This window comes from Pteropus medius, unplaced genomic scaffold, assembly GCF_902729225.1.
Source record: "Pteropus medius unplaced genomic scaffold, Ma_sr-lr_union100, whole genome shotgun sequence".
Taxonomy (NCBI): domain Eukaryota; kingdom Metazoa; phylum Chordata; class Mammalia; order Chiroptera; family Pteropodidae; genus Pteropus; species Pteropus medius.
In genome coordinates, this window is record NW_024353909.1 from 120,375 (window position 1) to 138,429 (window position 18,055).

Sequence of the window (18,055 nt, forward strand, 5' to 3'; positions counted from 1 at the left end):
GTACCTAGGACAAAGGCATTACTTGTTACTCCCCTTCGAAGCGCAGGAACTAAAAAACAAATACTTAACAATAGCTTTTGAGTATATTTAAATAATGCAGGAATAGTTATCTTTTCTTTAATGTTCTCAGTTTAAAGAGACAGTACTTTATTGAACTCATTCCTGACCTAATGGGTAATTCGTAAGTGTTAGAGTGTAGGGAAGCCTTTCTGCTTTCATGTTTTTTTTTCTCAGTATCTCTTACATATTGCTGGAGGCAAAAATAACAAAACTTGAAGCAGTCCTACTTTGGGGACATCATGAGAAGGCAGGGTTCTTTGGAAAAGACAATAATGCTGAGAAAGATAGAAGGCAGCAGGAAAAGAGCAAGATCAAACATGAGATGGACTAACTACATAAAAGAAGCTATGCATTAGTCTACAGGAGCTGAGCAGGGCTGCTGAGGATAGGACACTGTGGGCGTCACTAGGACACATAGGGTCACTAGGAGTCAAAGCCGACTTAATGGCATGTAGCACATACACTTATTCTTTCATGAGTCCAAGTCTATTTCAAGTATCTTTCATTCTCCACTTTTAAAATTTAAAATTACTTAAATTTTCAAGTAATTTTGACTTTGACTCGAAGTTTTCTAATACAAAGCTGCTACTTCTGTCGGTTAAAAAAAATAATGTCCCATTACTATGCTGTATACAAATTCTAAAAAAAAACAGCAAAATCTTCAATTTCTTCCTAGATGCTGTCCAATTCCAATGGTGAATTTATTCTAGAATTGGACCTCCTATTATAAATATGCATAAGTACCTTGTTAGGCATCAGAAAGGTTCTTCTAAGTTAGTGGTCTCTCCGATTCCTCTATTTTCTGCATACCAACATCTATATTAAAACTTCTTAATCAGATGGCACTGCATTCTCATTTCATTTTTCCTCTTACTGTATAACTAGAAAATCAGTTCAGTGAAAGTTAGCATTACTGGTTTATCTGGTAAGTTGGCCTATTAAATACTGTTGAGTACTTTATTACAGGCCAGATTTGATAACTGCCCTCATCTGGAGTGGATGTTAATTATTCGTCAAAGGTTTCACTGCCACAGCAACGAATAAATACTTGAGTCTGTAAGTCTCTCTTTTTCCTCCGACAAGTGTCTTTCTGATTACAGGAGCTCAAAAAATGCACACAAATCCAAGGGGCACACTCAGCACATGTAAGCAGTATCTTCTCCAACTGCTCACTCAAGAAAGTATTTGCATTTACATTCAAAGCACCCTCCGACATCCCATCCAGCTCCGTAGATGGTAATTGCTCCCCGTCCACCTTATCTTGATTTTGGCTTACTTTTCTATATTCTATCTGAGCTAATACTAAAGTAATGAGTGTTTCTATAAAGAATACAAGGATATTCATAAAACTTTTCTGACAAAATTTGGTTAACAGTACCAGTTTCCTCCACAGATTACATACCCTTCTGATAATACTCCATTGTATCTCTTGAGGTATTTATACAAAATATTTCCATAGTGCAAGAAGTCAATAAAATGCACAGCCATGCAAAGTTGAATAAATGTTATACATCTAAAACTATTATTGCATATTAACTACATTTTAATTTTTAAAAATTCACAGCCAAAAAGAAAACAATTCATAGCCACGATTTCCATAGTTATGGTCTGGCATTGATTTGTAAACCTAAAGCGTTCTTCCTTAAACTAATATGACCTATTAACACTATCATACTTTCAATGTATCTTCTCCTATCAATCTGGGTAGGAAAAAACCTGCTGCAAAGCTGAATATACATTGAAAATTAATTTTATCAAACTAGTAACAAATGTACTTTGATGATTAGAATCAGCAACCATCTTTTAAAAATCACACACTTCTTTCCCCCATATTATAAATCTTTAAATCTTTTTTTTTGTGGGGGGGGCCTTTTTATTCATTGCTAATCCCACTACTCGTGGGTTCTAGTATTATAAATCTTTTTTTTTTTTTAACGTCTACAGCACCTGGTATTCCAAAGCAGTCTCCCATCCAAGTACTAACCAGGCTCGACCCTGCTTAGCTTCCGAGATCAGACGAGATCCGGCATGTTCAGGGTGGCATGGTCATAGACTTGGTATTATAAATCTTACGTCTGAATTTTCCTAGCAAATAAAAATAACTGATCAGACCCAGACCAATCATTCCATAGGAAAAGTAGGACAACCAGGTGGTAAGGAAGACTTTCACAACAGAATCTTTATCTGTAAAATGGAGAGTACACCAACAGCAATGTTTGCTGAAAATTTTCACCTCTTGGTTTAGCCAGATTCTCTGAATTCCTAATCCAAACTCAGTAATTTTTCATATTTTCTGTAAAATGGATGGCCTTACAACTCTTGTCCCTAGGTATAGCTTTTCAATAAGTTTCCTTATCAAGAATGAATCTAGCTTCCCTTACTCTAAAAGACAACTCTCTTTTCCATATCTCTTTATGTCACAATAACACGTTGTGTCTGTTCTAATTTAACAGTTGTTCCCTTCAACTGAAGGGTCATATACTAAGGGCTCTTCCTTCTGAGACCTTTGTGCCTACAGCTTATAAAGGTCCTCTGGGCAGTGCCTGGCTGGCCCTGGTTTTAGACAAAGCGCACCCACTTTCTTCCTCATGTGTGCTGCCCTCAGCTTGACACTGTGGGGACAATAAACATGGTTTATAACCTTGCTTTCTGTCCATCCAATGTAGATTTAAGCTTTTCAATTCCTGTCCCGTTCTTTAGATTCTGCAGTAGTTTGGGAGGTGAACTCTTCACACGACCATTCACAAGTCCTGATATCCCCGCCCACTCTTCCTTCCTCGCCATTCATATGATAATGCCTCCCTGGTGAGAATACCTTACCTCACCTTTGTCTCCCCTGGTCCGTCTGCTTCCTTCCTGAGCTTCAAAGGTAGGCCTGGGCCCATGAAACGTGGCCCGTGGGTACTCTGGTGCTGGCAGATCCACCCGCATCTCCTGGGGTGTACCCTTTTCCACCTGCCATCTGAACACTTTTTCCTTAAATAAAGATTTACCCCCTAAAAGTTCCATTTCACTCTGAAAGAGGATGGACCACCTACCCCACGAACCCTTTGTCTGAGACTTCCATACCTCACATCTTTATCCACAAAGCGTCAGGCCTCACACAGGTAGGGGGTCTACTCTGCACAGGGATGGGGAGCCTAGGTTTTCGAGTCCAGTAAAAGGATGAGTTAGGACCGAGGTCCTTCCAGGAGCCAAAATTGTACGACTTTACGACGAAACTTGCAGGTCCTATTTCTGAGGTGGGGAGGGCGAATTCCGGGGCGACCCCCGAACTCCGCGCGGGTGCTGGCAGTTAGAACGGTTCCCTCTAGCCCAGATTCCGCGTATCCCCAACTCCGACCTCGGACGCCGGGCCGCGGAGGAGGCCCCGCCGACGCCCGCTCGCAGCCACGCCATGCCCTCCTCCATGCACACCCGCCGCCGCGGGCCGCCTCTCACCTGGCACACTGGCATTGCCCGCCCTGCTCCGCACCGGAGACCATAGGTCCACAAGGGTCCCAATGGCCACCACCCCCCGTGAGGAAGGCTAGCAGGGACTCACGGGCCCCAGAGTCTAGCGCGCCGCACCGGGAACGCGCCGCCTGGTTTCTAAGGAACCGAGGGCTTTGGGAAGGGCGGGGCGGGACGGCAGGAGGTCTGCGCATGCTCCCTGGCGGGGGTGGGCCCGCTCTGGGAGGGGCTGTGACCCGAAGCTGCGCATGCTCGCTCCTTGTCCGGGAAGGTTAAGTAGCTGAGCTGGAGGCCCTGGTTATTCAATTCCCCCGGTGCAGACCACGTAGTGAGCGGTCTTCCACCCTCGGGTTCTTTCTGGCTCGTTGCCCGGCATCAAGAGCAAGGAGGTTCTGGAGACTGTGGTGGTTCTTGGTTGTCTTGGGATGAAGGAAGGTCTGCCATTTCTCTCGAACTCTCCGGACTTCGCGGCTTCCTGACTCCTAATGACTCGTTTTTTCTGTTATCCCAAGGGCCTGTCTGGGCTCCTCTTTCTCTGAATGTTCTTTAGTTATTCCTTAGATATCAGTGCTCTCAGGTTTAGGAACTCAGTCCTCCTGATCTCTTTACTGGATCCTATTTCTCCTCTCCCCATCCCCCGCCCCAAATTAATACTGTTTGTAATAAGACTACCCTTCGGTTCACCCTACTGTCAGCTAGGGTAGTGAAACCTGTGAACCTTCGTGTAAAACAGGCTATCTTGGAAATGTGGGATTATGGTTATTTCTGCATAGGGAGAACCCACCCGTTCTTGTCTGACTCTCCTGGTGAGTCTGGACCCGCGCTCAGCTGGCATTAGGAGGGTGTCCCAGCCATCTCTCCAGAGCAGCCTGTAATGACAGAACATGTCAGTTGCACTGAAGCCGTTGTTTCCACTGAGGATTGCTGACCAGCAGGGCTATTGCTGCGCAGGGGAAACAGGACTTCTGCTACTGTTGCCACCTTTGTGAGCATAGAAAGCTTCCAGAGTGATGAGAAACTCTAATTTCCCCTCTCCCCCTCCATCTTCTGATGGAGTTTTATCCCCTTATTCCTTCCTCGTGGATTCCCAACAGACAGGCACAAGGGAGGCAGAATCAAACTGTGCTTAGGTCTGATCTATTTGTGTCATCGTGCAAAGTTTCACTCTAGAGCAGAGTTTCTCAACAGCGGCACTGTTGACATGTTTGACCTGATAATTCTTTGTCATGGGGGGCTTTCTGTGCGTTGTAGGATGTTAGCACCCCTGGCTTCTACCTACTAGATGCCACTAGCACACCAACCCCAGCTGTGACTACCCAAAATATCTCCGGATATTGCCAATGTCCCCTTTGGGGCAAAATTGGTCCTGGTTCAGAACCACTAGAGGGAAGTTAATCCACTATATACAGGTTTATTTATGGAACCAGGACATTTGTGTTTATCTAATACTTCACTCTTCCCTCTACACTAGCTCTTCCCTAAGAGTTCTTTAGAGTAATAGTGCTATAAAATATTCTATAAGTATTCTACAGTAATATAAGTGCTGGGTTAAGCTGCACATCTTAACACAGGGTTTTGAGCTTTTAATTAGCTGGTGATGTTCACTGTGAGGACCATGACAGTTTTCCTTATTTACTGGACCACAGAACCCTTTTCCAGTTCCAGGAACCATGTCCTCTGAGATATGGATCCACATGCTCTCTAGCAAACCTCCATACTCCAGTGACTTTTAGCCATCACCTGTTCCCTTTCGTTCCCTATACAATCTTGTGGCACCATTAGCCATCCCTTCACTCAAAACCAAAAGCCTGTATTTGCCTTGTCTCTTGCTTCTCCCATCTCCCTCATATCCAGTTACTCATTTTGTTGTGTTAACGTTTATCTCCTAAACATTTCCCAAACCTGCCCTCTTTTGTCTGGCCTACTGCAGCGGCCTCCTAGCTGGTTTCTTTGCCTCCAAACTGTTTCCAGTACCACCTTTAGGTGGACACCAGCATAAGCTACTGTATTTCTCCCCTGCATAAAACCCTAGTCCATTGCGGGCACGGGAGGCAGCATGAGGTAGGAGCAGGCCAGTCACACCCCGTGGAGGTAGGGCAGCCACATGTACTTCATCCCTATGTACCAAGCACTGCACTATGCATGCTAGAATCTTCTACCACCCAGGGTAGAAGGATTGACCACATTTTAAGGATGGGGAAACAAGCTGAGAAAGGTTCAATTTCTATGGTCACACAGTTAGGAAATAGAACCAGGATTTTGAGCACAAAGCTCTTTCTCAGACTGACAGGACCCTAACCTCAATACCCCTCAGGGAAACTTTTTTACTCTCTCATGTTTGGGGTGAACGTATTTGGAATGTATTAATATCTTATTCTGAGAGCAGGAAGTCCTGTGGCCCACCTTTTTGAAGCTGAATTTGCTACTTTTTCTTTGTCTCAGATGAAAGCTGTTTTGGGGAGAGAATTGGAGCTTAAGTACCTATCTTCTTTGGGGCCTTGCAGACACCCAAATTCTTAAGGGTCCTTGAGGAGGCACTAGGGGCCTAGGCACGGGAGAGGTGGGCTGAGAAGGGGTCAAACCTTTCAGGATATGGTATGCCACATAGGGGTACCAGCCCCAGTAAGACTCAAAACAGAGACCAGACACTCATGACTACCCATGGATGTGTATTTTAATAAAAATAATTCTGTCAAAATACAACAGGAGTTTTTTCATCTCTCAAGTACAATTTAATAGGATGTTTTGTGTTAGAATTCTCTCTAAACCCTCCCACTCCCACAAGTTTCATGCTAATGCCAAGTATCAACTTGCGAGGACAAAGGCAGAACCAGTGTGCACAATGTGGAGGACGTCTGTGTCAGCTGTAGTTACTAATGGAGGAAAACCCTATGCAAAGAGGCGGCACCTCAGGCAGCCAGAGTCCACAATCTGGCCACAGGTCTGGGTGCACGGGACTGGTGGTCAAGTAGGGCTCTGCTGCCCAGCTGCCACACAGCGTGCATACCTGAGTTATGAGCAACCATAGGAACTTCCAGCTCTGACAGTTCTCTGCCTCATCTTCTTTGTGCTTAAGGGGTAGGAAGGTGCTGGGTGGCTGGGCAGTCCCCACTTTTCCATCTCTTGGTGTCTCCTGTTCTGATGGCCTGCACCCAGCACAGACCCACGTGGGTGAGGATCAGGATTCTGGCTTTCTTTGCATGGTCTGCCAATTTCCATGCACTCTGGAAGGAGCAATCGTTTGATGGTGCAAGGAGAAAAGGTACATAAGGAAGGTTGGTCCCCCAGGGCTGGACAACCCAACTGGGCTAGGTCTTCCTCCTGACCCCTTGGGCCAAGTCGAGTTCTTCACCAGGGCTCCTCCCAGATACCTTCCCCACGCTTGGCTCCCAGAAGCAGGCTGGTGGAATTGGGTGTGCATAAGGGGCTCCTCTGGCTGGCAGGCAGGCCTGGACTATCAAGACAGTGGGCTCAAGCAGCTTGGTTTTTGTCCTCTTCATGGGCTGTGGGGCAAAGGCTTATGTCCCAAAGGTAAGCTGTCCAAATGGGACAAAGAGCCCCTCTGAAGAGGAACAGAGTAAACAACTTGGACTCAGCTGAAACAGTGAGATAAGGCACAGAAAATGGGGAGATGACCATGGGTAGAGTGTGAGCCAGGCGGACACCCAACCCCAAGCAGCAAACAGCTGTCCTGAGCCCTCCTGGGCCCTCTCTGATGCTCCACAACCCAAGCCCAGGCATCCATCCCCATCCCTGACACACCCCTGAAAGTACCAGCTGCTCAGACACTGCTAGAGGCCTCCCTAACACTGCTGAGCCTAACCCTTCACCCACCATTCAGCTCTAGGACTAAACAGTGTTGCCTAACTCACAGAGATGAGGGTAGTTCTGACTCTGCCATTAATTTGCTGTGTGACTTTGGCCAAGTCACCTAACCTCCTGGGCCTGTTTCCTTATTTGTAAAAGGAGAGGATTGCTGGAGTAGATGTTCTCTGAATCCCATTCCAGCTGCAAAAACCTCTGGTTTTAATTCCCAATCCTGCTTGGCTCTGACCATTTTAACAGCCTGTTCCAACCTCAGGGTTTGGGAACTAGGCATCCCTAGCCTTGCACAGGACGTTTCCTTTACAGACAGGACAACACCTCCCCTGATGGGCCATGATCTGGGGGCTGCCAGCTGAGGCCCTGGTGGGACCAAGAAAAAGCATCAGTCTATAGGGTCATGTCCCAAGGCAGAACTCTGAGAGCACAGGGCCGAGCCCTGAACCCCACCCAACACCAGCAGTTGGTCCAACTCAATCATTTCTCTTGTCCAGCTGTGGGCCCAGCAAAGCCTCGTGGGCACTAAATAATACCTCAGGCCTTCCCAACCATTCTTGTGTCCACTGAGAGAGCAAGAGCTGGCTCAGGCCAGATCCAGGCAGGGACTAAAAGATCAACTTCTGACTCTGCCCCTTTGTAGGGGGCGTGTGTGCTCCCTCCCACTGTGAAGCAGATGGAGAAATCCCAGCCCCTCCTGGTGCTCCTCTGAATAGATCTCCTTCCTTTCCTCCTCCTGGACAGTCAGTCCTCTCCACAGATGGCCCACCCAAGTCCTGAAAGCCATCTTGGCCCTTCCTCTCCTGATTCCCTGATGGATTGTTTTTGTCCCACCAGCTGTGAGGATCCATCTCATGGGGCTGATGGGATATTTCTAAAGCCCATGAGGTCCCTTCCTCCAGCCAACAAATACTCATAACAGTCTTTCCTAAGAGTGGCTAGGGCCAAGCTGCAGGGAGCTGCCTGGGACAGCTGCAGTGAGTTCTGGCCTAGGGGGCCAAGGGTTCCAACCACTCCAGTGCCTCCACAAGGTCCTGGCTTCTCAGCAGAAAGCATCGATTCCATCGGAGCTGTGCAGAGACGGTGAAGATCCAGGCAAGAAGAAGGTAGCCCCTGTACTCAAGAGCCTCTGTCCTGGGAATAGAGACTTCTTCCCCACAGCCTGACACACAGCAGCTCTCGGGTCGAAGGCAGGTAGTTTTCAGGCAATCAATTTAGAGTAAATGAATTATTTGGCCATCTTAACAACAAGGGGAGGCAGGACGTTGAAAAGGGAAGAGAGAGAGAAAGAAGGGCAAGGCAGGCAGTGAGAGGCAGGGTAGAATGGTAGATAGCGTGCTGGCCAAGGACCCTCCACTCCTTTGCTTTGCTGTGTAGCACTGGGCCACTCCTCTCTTCTCTGGACCCCTGGCTCTGTCGTTCTCTGCTCAGTCCAGATCTCAGGGGCCTAGGGACCCACACCTCTTGGATGCTGTAAACCAGCTTGGCCTGACCTGCCCGCTAAGTGGCCTCTCAAAGCCTAATGGGCTTCCCTAGGCTGCAGCTGGGCATGTGGCTCAGCAAATGGGAAGCCTAAAGTAATCAAATCACTTAGCTGAGGTTATAGAGATGATTCTTTTTTAATGAGTTGGACTCAAATAAAAACATGGTATCTGGACAGCCTCATCCAAGAGGTGCTGGACCACTAACACTACGATAAATACTGTCTTTTTTTTTTTAATATATATTTATATATATAATCTCATTTTTTTACTTATGAAAATAATAAGCTATCACCAACTTGGATAGGCTTCATCACCAAATTAGCAGAAACCAGCTCAGCACAAACTCTCCAGAGATAAATACTGGTGGCTCAGTCAGGAGGAAAAAAAGATTAAAAAACCCCAACCCCTTCTCAAAACAAAACCCCCCTTTTAAAGTAGAAGGCGCTACATGAGAGTAACCAGCCAATACTGTGTCACAGGCCGCTGCACGTGAAGTGGGGAGAGAGAGACTGAGGGTGGGGAAAGAAGAAGGAAGGGAAGGGAAGGAAGGAAGGCAGGCAGGCAGGCAGGAAGGAAGGAAGAAGGCAGGAAAGGGAGGGGGAGGCCAGGCAGGAGGAGTGGACTCTGCCCATGGCTTCAGGGTCCCTGTGCCAGGTGCCTATGGAGGGCTGGGCTCCTGGGGCTGAGGGAGGGCCAGGTGGGGCCAGCCAGCGTGGTCAGCTAGTGCAAGTAGTCGTCAACTCTGGCAAAGGAGCAAGATCCCAGGCCCGCTCGGGCCATGAGCCGTAGACATTCAGATGCCTGGCCCAGGGCGAGCATCAGAGGAGGCTGCTTTGGCAGGTTCTGAGACTCTGTGGAGGAGAGACAAGGCCTGGTCACTGCCCTGCCCAGGGCTTGGGCCCAGGTCAAAGTTCCCTTAGGAGTGGAAGGTGGGGGAGTGAATAGAATCTCTTGGAACAGAGATTCTATTGTGTTCATATGTGAATGTATCTTGGCCAAGAGGCCACAGCCCTATCGCCATGCCAGGAACCTGAGGACCTTAGCTTTATTCAGAGCAACGGGCTGGCCTGGGCCCACGGTCACAGCCTAGAGCTCATCAAGATCTAGCCAGACCACTCAGCTGGGCAGAGGGAGGTTAGGGTTTAGGTTCAGCCATGGGAGCCCAAGAGTCCTATGGGCCACTAGAGAGCTCCTGGGCAGAGCTCACTGCACTGATTTGGACAAATATTAGCAATTCCTAAGGACAAAAGGGAGGGGGCCACCCCAGGCACTCATGGGCCAGCTTCTATTTTTTGTTAGATCCACTTACCTAAAATGGCGCTGTTGAGGGCAGCGCACACAGGCTCCCTCTGGATGGGGTCAAGCTGCTGGCCAACTGGACAGCTCCAGGGGTCTGAGTATGCCAGCAAGCTAAAGGCATCCTAAGAAACAGGGAACTTTTGAGAGGATTGTGGCACACACAGCACAAAGGGATAAAGTGCCCTGCGTAGTGACCAGTGAGGGTACAGCGTACCCTGCCTTAGGGTCGAGCAAGGCTGTTTCCTCCCTAGAGTCTAAAGAGGGTGAGGTACACCCAGATGTCCTGTTTTCCCATTGCAGACATGACTAGAGCCCTCTTTGTTCTGCTGCTGTTGTTCCCAGGGCCCTCCTAGAGACCCTGCCCCCGACCACCACATGGGGGCCCACTCTGTATGAGGGCCCGGATTGTTCTGTACCTGCAGCATCTCCGTGTGGGCCAAATTCTTGCCGTACTCCCGACCCAGTTGCTCACTCAGTGCCTGCAACTCGCGGCCAAATAGGATTATCCTTTCTGTGGCAGCCTGGTTGCCCCCACAGAGCTGTCGCCGAGGATGACCATCATCTGCACCCAGAGTCCAGCAAAGAACACATCAGGAGGGGTGAGAAGAGAAAGGGAACATTTGGGGGGACCCCAAAGTGAACATGGCAAGAAGGACTGGGGGAGGTGGGGAGGGCTATTGCTTCTGACAGAGGCAAGTGAGGGCTGGGAGGAGCAGGACCAGCCATAGCAGAGGTGCTTTAAGTTTACCCAGCACATGAGTGACCACTTTCACCAACCCCCTCTAGCCTCAGACACAGGGGCTCTGGTCTTGGCAGTAGGCGGGGGTCTTCTCACCTTGAGCACCTGTATTCATGACTGGCTAAGAAGGCAATGGACCAGGTCTGGCTAGGGCCTCTCAAGCTGCCTAAGCTTGCCGGTTCCAACCCCCTCCCACAGGGGAGGGGCACTGGCACCTACAGAACACCATGCTGGGGCACAGCCCTCACCCATGCTGGACTCATCTGTCTGCAGGTCCTCATGCTTGTAGGCACCATTGACAATGCGTGTGGACATGCTCTCCAGCACACCATTGGGATAATGCTCCGCCTCCATCTCCATCTCACTGTCACTGTGAAGAAGGGATGAAGTGAGAGTTGGCCAAGGGGATGTGGTTGCAGCAAGCAGCCTGGTTGGGCCTCCATTCAGGCTTTAGCTACAAGCTGCTGTGGGTAAGCTCAGGCCCCTAGGAACATGAAAGGACAGCTCAGGCTTCCCAGGCTCCAACACTTGGCCACCACAGTGATACCAGCTATGCCCAGAGGCCTATCCTCTGATTCCCACTCTTGTCCCAATGCTGCCTCTGTGAACTTCCCCTCTTTGGCCCTTCTCTGAGTTGGCACACTACTGAACATCCCCTCACCCCCAAATGACCAGGGCCCATGAACCCAGAGATAGGCATCTCTTGGAGCCAAACCCAGTTCAGCTCTGAGGCATGCCTGGGAGTGCTGAAAGCCACCTGTAGTCTATAGCCTAAAACTCCCTGCCCATCCAACATGGATGACCACAAACCAAGTCCAGTAAAAGCCCCCTCTGTATAGACCCTCAGTAGTGCTAAGTCCTGGTCTCCTTAGAAGAGACCACATTCTCAGCCTGACAGTGTCAGCACCTCTGGAGAAAGACAGGGCCAAGGAAAGTAGCAACTGAATCATAGGTAGGGCCAGAAACTGAAGCCAGTGCCTGGTAGGTCAGCAGCTCCAGGCACAGACCTGGGATGGAAGTGGAAGGTGAAGGGCAAGGGGCAGCGCTCAAAAGACAGGCTGCAGTGGGCCCAGCTGGTGCAGAGCAGAAGGCAGGAAGAAAAAGCAGAGCAAGACAGGCACCTGGTCTCCTGGTTACTGGTGCTGCTGTGGGGCTGGGACTTGGTGGAATCTGTTGAGTTGGACTCGGAGTAATTGACGGAGGATGGGGATGAGGAGGATGACGAGGAAGAGGAGGAGGAGGAGGAAGAGCTGGGTGCAGGGTATTTACTGTGGTTCTGTTTGCTCTTGGAGGACGCGACACCATTGCTGCAGCTGGGACTATCTGCACCTGGAAGCCGGGGGACAGTCAGAAGAGGAAGGGCAACTTGCCATCAAGCAGGGCCCCGGGCATGACCACAGTGGTCCCATTTCCCTTCCCCCAAATCCAGCAGTGATCCCTGAGCCCAGCCCAGGGAATGGTATGTAGGTGGCTTTTCCTCTCCACACCAGTTCTTCCCAGAGCCCTCTGGAGAGTGGCTGACCTGTGTTGTGCATGTGGGAACTACTGGGGCCGTGTCGGGGGCTGAGGCTGGGGGAGCCAGGGTAGCTGTCCTGGGACTTGGGGCTTCGGGAGCTCAAGCTGCGGACCTCACTGTCAGTCCCATTCACCATCTCCACAAATTGTCGGCACCTGTAGAGGGAGCGGAGTGGCACTGCTCTGGGCTTGGTCCTGGTCGTATGTTCCCACCACCAGTTGAGGAGGGCTGGGCTATGGGGGAGCTGGTGGGGCCCACAACTTACTTGAGCATGAAAAGCAGGTTGGGGTTGTGCTCCAGCAGCCCTGGGTAGAAGCGCTGTGTGGTCTCAATGGCCTCACCCACACGGCCCTCTAGCACCAGCTTCTGGATTTCTGCAGAGAGCAAGAACATGGCAGTGAGTCAGGGGCTACAGACCTTGTTCGCAGCTGCATGCCTGCACGTTGCCAGTCCCTAGCACGAACCAGACAACAGTCAAGTGGGCTGGCTCAGAGTGGCATGCCCAGTTGAGATGCTCACAGAAGAGGCTGAAGAAAGAATCTGGCTGCCCAGCCCCACCACAGACCCTGGTTTCTGCTAAGTGTCAGGGAGTCCTCAAAGAATAAGAAGAGAAGACGGAGCAAGGACTCTCAGACCAGAAAAGGAGGGTGAGTTTGGAGGCCTGCTGCTACAGAGTACAGGTCGCCAGGGAGGGGCCCTGGCTGTGGGAGCATGATCTGCAGATGGGTACCCAGGCAGCTTGGTGGCCTTAGGGGCTTCCTCTTCAGACAGACTTCTCTCCTTTCAGGCTTCATGGGGGAGTGGTAATGGGAGTGCACTGGTTTCTGGGCCAGAGCCCACGTCCTGGTAGTCTTCAGGGGCTACAGCGTGCTCCCTGCTGGGAGAGGATGCCACCCTCCTCACGGTGGCATCTCTGAAGTTGACACCTCTCAGGCCATCAGCATCTTGCTCTTGCCCTGGGGCCTGGTGCATCTTGCTGAGAGTGACTTCTGGGTCTGAGGTGCTCTCATTCATAGATCCTAAGTCTGGGATCCCCTGCCATCTACCTGGCTGGGCATAGCTTCTCTGAGAGACACAGACACATGCACATACAGAGACGATAGTCTCAGAGAGACACAAGCAGACACACACAGACACGCATGTCCACACATACCCATTCTCCCTCACTCTTCTCACCTCTTCTTATCTCTTTTCTGGGCTCTGTTTCCTCTTACCCAACACTCTCTTTCCATAAATAGGCCCAAACACAGTACACAGGCTAGTATGAACACCAGGAAAGCTTCCCTTGGCTCTTTCCTTTGGTTGTCTGCAAAGGGCAGGACCATCGGTGGAGAACAAAGACAGGTGCTACCACAGCAGCCACTAAGCATCAGCTTTTGCCCTGTCTGATTACTTTAGTCCTCTCTTTGGCCAGGAGCAGGCAGTACTACTAAAGTTGGGTAAATGATATGAAAGACAGGACATTGGTCTAAGATGCAAACATACTATTTCCGGAAGACCATGAAAAAGAGGCTGAGTAGAATCCAGGATTCAGGGGGAAGGAACAGCGTAAAGTGGGAGCCAGCCAGGCCAGGCCCCAGCCTGTGCCAAGCCAGCAGAGTGTGCATTAGGGAGGCTGTAACAAGACATTCCCGTGCCGCCAGACTATCCACCTGGGCAGTGTTGTCTTGAAGGAGGGACAGAAGCAGGGCCTAGGGCTGGGCTGTGGCTCTGGGCTGGTCTCCTAGCAGTGAGGACCAGAGCCAAATGGATTCCTGACACTGTACTCAAGCGGGTATGAGCTAGAAAGCAGAGTTAGGGACAGGTGAAGGATGGAGGGAGAGGGGAGAGGAGAATCAACCTTACTTTGTCTGTTCTTTATGGATGCTTGTTCTTCCTGAATCGGGGTTTCAGTCATTCGAGCAAAAGCCGTGGCCGTGGCACAATACCCATGATGCACCAGGTAAGACGAGACCATGCTAGAAGAAAGGAAATGTTCAAGGTGACACTCAAGAACTACATTTCTCATTGCCCGCATGATGGAATAGACTATCTTCCTCTTAGGTCTTCCTTAAATACATCTTAGAGGTATAACCTCCACAGAATGAAAATAAATGGGCTGAAACAAAATGAACACTTCCCCTAGTGATCATGCAATGAGGCTGGGGAAGGGCTGGTCACCACATCCGTCCTCACAGCTTGAAGGAGTGGCTGCAGTTTCTCTGGGATACGCTGCCCACAAGTGGGCAAGTATGATAACAAAAGCACACACACAGGCACATACCATCTCCTTACAAAAGCAGCTACCTCCTGTGAACTGCATCAAGTCCAGAGATGGCCAACAGTTTCTCTGAGGGCCTCCTGGAAAGGCAGCCAGCCAAGCAGTCTGGCAGCTGCCCAGAGATAATGCATGCCATGTGCATACCTTCTACAGATACAGGCGCTCCTCTGCGGACTGCCCCACGTGCCTCGCAGGTCCATTCTAGCTAACCAGGCAAACCTGGCCCTCAGGAGTGCTGGCTCTAGAGGGTCATAGGGAGCTAACCCATAAACTAAGTTACTCCCAATATTCCACAAATCAGGGGCCCAAGAAGCCAACATATCAGGCAACAACATGGCCAAAAGGAATGCAATCTTTGGGAAACATCTCTGAGAAGCCTGAGGCCCAGCGGCCGTTTAATCCCACCCAAAGCTGGCTGAGCAGTGGCACATGTGTGTGCATGTGTGCATATATGCACACACGTGTGGAACAGAAGTATGAGCCCTCACATCTGAGGTGTACAGGAGTGAATGCTTTGGTATGTGCATGTGTCTGGCGTCATTATCGTAACTGCCAGATATGAATGTCTGAAGGGCTGTCATGTGGCAAAGAAGTTCGGCTATATGTCCCCTTGTGTTTTAGGGGGTAAATGAGATACACATAAAGTGCCTAGTACAAAGTAAGAAGTCAATAAATACAACCTCTTATTATGAAATTACATATTTATAATATTATGTTCTAAGTAATAATTCTAGTAATTCTTATTATAAACACAAGGGCAAAAACTGACAACACATGGTTCAGACGACTCTATATGCACACCAGATGCCATTAAAATATACAGTCCCTTTGATTCAATAATTCTACTTCTCATAAGGACACCGAGAAAATAATCTTAAATAAGAAAAACTCAACATACAAAAAGGTTACCTGCACAAGCAAAAGAGAGGAAGTAATCTGAACCTCCCACCAAGGGAAGCCAGCCGAAGGGATTGTGGCAAACTTGTCTCCAAGATCATATAGCAATGTCTCCAAAATAAAGTTTTATGAAATCTCAGGATACACTTATATGTAGTTCTTGGCAAATACTCCATATGAACACACACAGGCACATAGACACGCACATGTAAACAAATACACCCATGTGCTAAGCCCGCGCCCTGTAAGTAGAGAGTATCAGTCCTTCTCTGATGTGGCTGGGGCAGCTCCAGCTCTCCCTCTGCTATCCTGGCAAGCCTGCTATAGGGACCAGCACTGTGCTGGCCCTGAGGACGAGCTTCCCATTAGTTCTAGGGGCTCAGAAAAAGACCCAGCAGTGCTATTCTTCCTGAGAAGGGTCTGGCCGCCTTGCTCTGCCTCAGCCCTCCCTGGGACATGGCTCAATATCAATTCCTCAAGAAAGGAAAGCTGCACAAAGAACTCAGGGTGCACCTCAACCCCACCCAAGGGACAAGGGCTGGTGGAAGCCAAGCTAACAAGCTAACCTACCTCCTGGCACAGTGAGTACTAGTCATTGCCTCACTCAGGCCTGCAGCTGACAAGCGGAAGAAAGACCCACACCTGGCTTCACTTGGGATTCTCAGCAAGACTGGCCTCCAGGACAATCGGAATTAATCAGCAAAGAGCCAGTGAGGCTGGTCCTAGGGAGGACACCCTTCCCACCACCACTGCCATGGATGCATGGAACTTAGCTGGATGCTGACCCTGAGAGGTAACCTCAGGCCAGAGTTATGGCATGATGGATACTCCCTATGGTGGGGAAAAAGTCGACAGAGAAAGAGACTGGACAGTGTCCTAGTAAATTCTCTGCAAAATGACCCAGGGAGGGAAAACAGCCCTGCTGGTGACATTACATACAGAGCCGTCTGATCCAATATGAGTGCGTAGAGGGGGTGTGTGCGTGCGTGCAAAGGTTTAATTAGGAGCAGATCTGGAAAACTGAGGAGTTGTCCATCAAGTAAGAGGGAAGCAGGAAAGCAGCAGGCAGAGTCACTCTGGGAGTGCTTTCCAGAAGGAACGCTACCCACTGGAGTTCATAAGAGCAGCTTGTAGCAGTACAGGGGCCTACAGGAGAGTGAGGCCTCTGGGAGGAGGCAGGGCTGGGTAAGGGCGGGAGCAGGGCACTCACTTCTGCAGCACCTCCTGCCACTCGCCAAGCCGGGCACTGATGGGAAAGCAGTGGACAGTGCCCTGGACCTTGGCACGCCACTCCCGCATGTAGTCCTCAATGTCAAACAGGAAGGGCTGCTGCCCAAAGTTGGCGTCCACAATCTCCCCAGGTGTCTGCAGGCCTACGGTGGGGTAGAGGTTGGCCTGAGGAGGAGAATGAAATGTGAGTCAGGCCCAGAGGGCAGTGGGGCAGCAGGCCTCACCTCACCTCACCTCTTGGCAGAGGAGGAAGGTGCTGGCTCCTGCAGGCCATTGCTCCGGCTTTGAAAGAATTGCAGCAAAGCTGCAGAAAGCAGGGCTAAGCCACATTCTGCCCACCTTCCTACCAGACACTATTCCCCAAAGCTTGCGGAGAGAAAGCAAAAGAAAAGCAAGCCACGTTCAACATGGAGTCTCCTGTCCTGGATCACAGGCTATGGTGTCCCCAAGGCCTAAGGTATCAGTTCAGGACTCAGCCAGGGTACAAAGAGGCAGGCCGAGCTCCATGACCTTGCAGGTGTGCCCATGAAGATCTGTTCCAGGGGTGGATAATGGCTCCTCTCAAAAAGATCCAGAACCAAGGATTCCTTTGCCACAAAAAAAGGGATATATGACAGGGCAGGAAGGGATGGAGGGAGGCAGAAAAGCATGGGAGGAGGAGGAGAGCAAGGCGATAGGGGTTAGGTGGTTTAGACCACCTGACGCTGGCAAAGGGTAAAGAGAGCTCACTGTCTTTCCTGTCAGAGCTCACCAACAGGAGGATCTTCCAGCCAGTGAGGTTTGGGCATGACCCTCTGTGGGTGTGGGGCTCCCTGCTTTCCATCTATCCTCTGCCCTGACCAGCTTTTGCCAGGCACTCACTTAGTGCCTTCAGTGGCTTCCCACTGCTACTCTCCGGTGTCTTGCTAGCCTCCTCCCCATTGTCACTGGGCCCCAAGTCCTCTCTTCTGCCTTCCATCCACAGGCCATGTGTCATTCTCGAGTATCACGAGCCTTTACTACACACTGGGTTCAGCCCACCATGAGCTCTGAAACCACAAGACCTCTTGTTTCCTTCCTTTCCCTTCCCATTCTCCATGCCACAGGCAACACCCACCTTCTCCAGCAAGCCTTCCCTGACCTTCACTGCATCCACTCAACTTTCTGGCACTTGTCAACATACTGCCTATATTCATGTCTGGCTGTTTCATGTCACTTCTCTACAACTAGACTGGGTCAGGACTACATGTCACTTCTCTACAACTAGACTGGGTCAGGGTCAGAATTCTCCTCCTGTGTTCACTTTGCCTAGGACTACA

The 18,055-nt window shown here is 50.0% G+C and overlaps 2 protein-coding genes and 1 pseudogene across 11 annotated transcripts in view; all 3 read right to left on the minus strand.

The window, feature by feature from the left end:
* GFOD2 (Gfo/Idh/MocA-like oxidoreductase domain containing 2) overlaps positions 1 to 3,689 on the minus strand; it is a 32,533-nt gene extending 28,844 nt beyond the window's left edge. For all 9 annotated transcript variants that reach the window (XM_039852008.1, XM_039852007.1, XM_039852006.1 and 6 more), the window contains exon 1: positions 3,502 to 3,689. The gene's annotated coding sequence lies outside the window, so the exon portion shown is untranslated. The remainder of the gene's footprint in view (positions 1 to 3,501) is intronic.
* On the minus strand, positions 1,996 to 2,114 carry LOC120594004 (uncharacterized; annotated as a pseudogene).
* Positions 3,690 to 6,169: 2,480 nt separating the features above from the next.
* The window catches only part of RANBP10 (RAN binding protein 10), a 55,675-nt gene continuing 43,789 nt past the window's right edge, over positions 6,170 to 18,055 (minus strand). The window contains exons 6-14 of one of the 2 annotated variants that reach the window (XM_039851987.1): positions 16,738 to 16,922; positions 14,216 to 14,328; positions 12,636 to 12,744; positions 12,377 to 12,525; positions 11,976 to 12,183; positions 11,103 to 11,224; positions 10,532 to 10,677; positions 10,126 to 10,237; positions 6,170 to 9,667 (exon numbers count right to left, since the gene is read on the minus strand). In XM_039851987.1, coding sequence (XP_039707921.1) covers positions 9,537 to 9,667; positions 10,126 to 10,237; positions 10,532 to 10,677; positions 11,103 to 11,224; positions 11,976 to 12,183; positions 12,377 to 12,525; positions 12,636 to 12,744; positions 14,216 to 14,328; positions 16,738 to 16,922 — 1,275 coding nt within the window. In that variant the 3' untranslated portion in view covers positions 6,170 to 9,536. Of the gene's footprint in view, positions 9,670 to 10,125; positions 10,238 to 10,531; positions 10,678 to 11,102; positions 11,225 to 11,975; positions 12,184 to 12,376; positions 12,526 to 12,635; positions 12,745 to 14,215; positions 14,329 to 16,737; positions 16,923 to 18,055 lie in introns of both variants that reach the window. The other variant, XM_039851988.1, reaches the window with a different exon arrangement.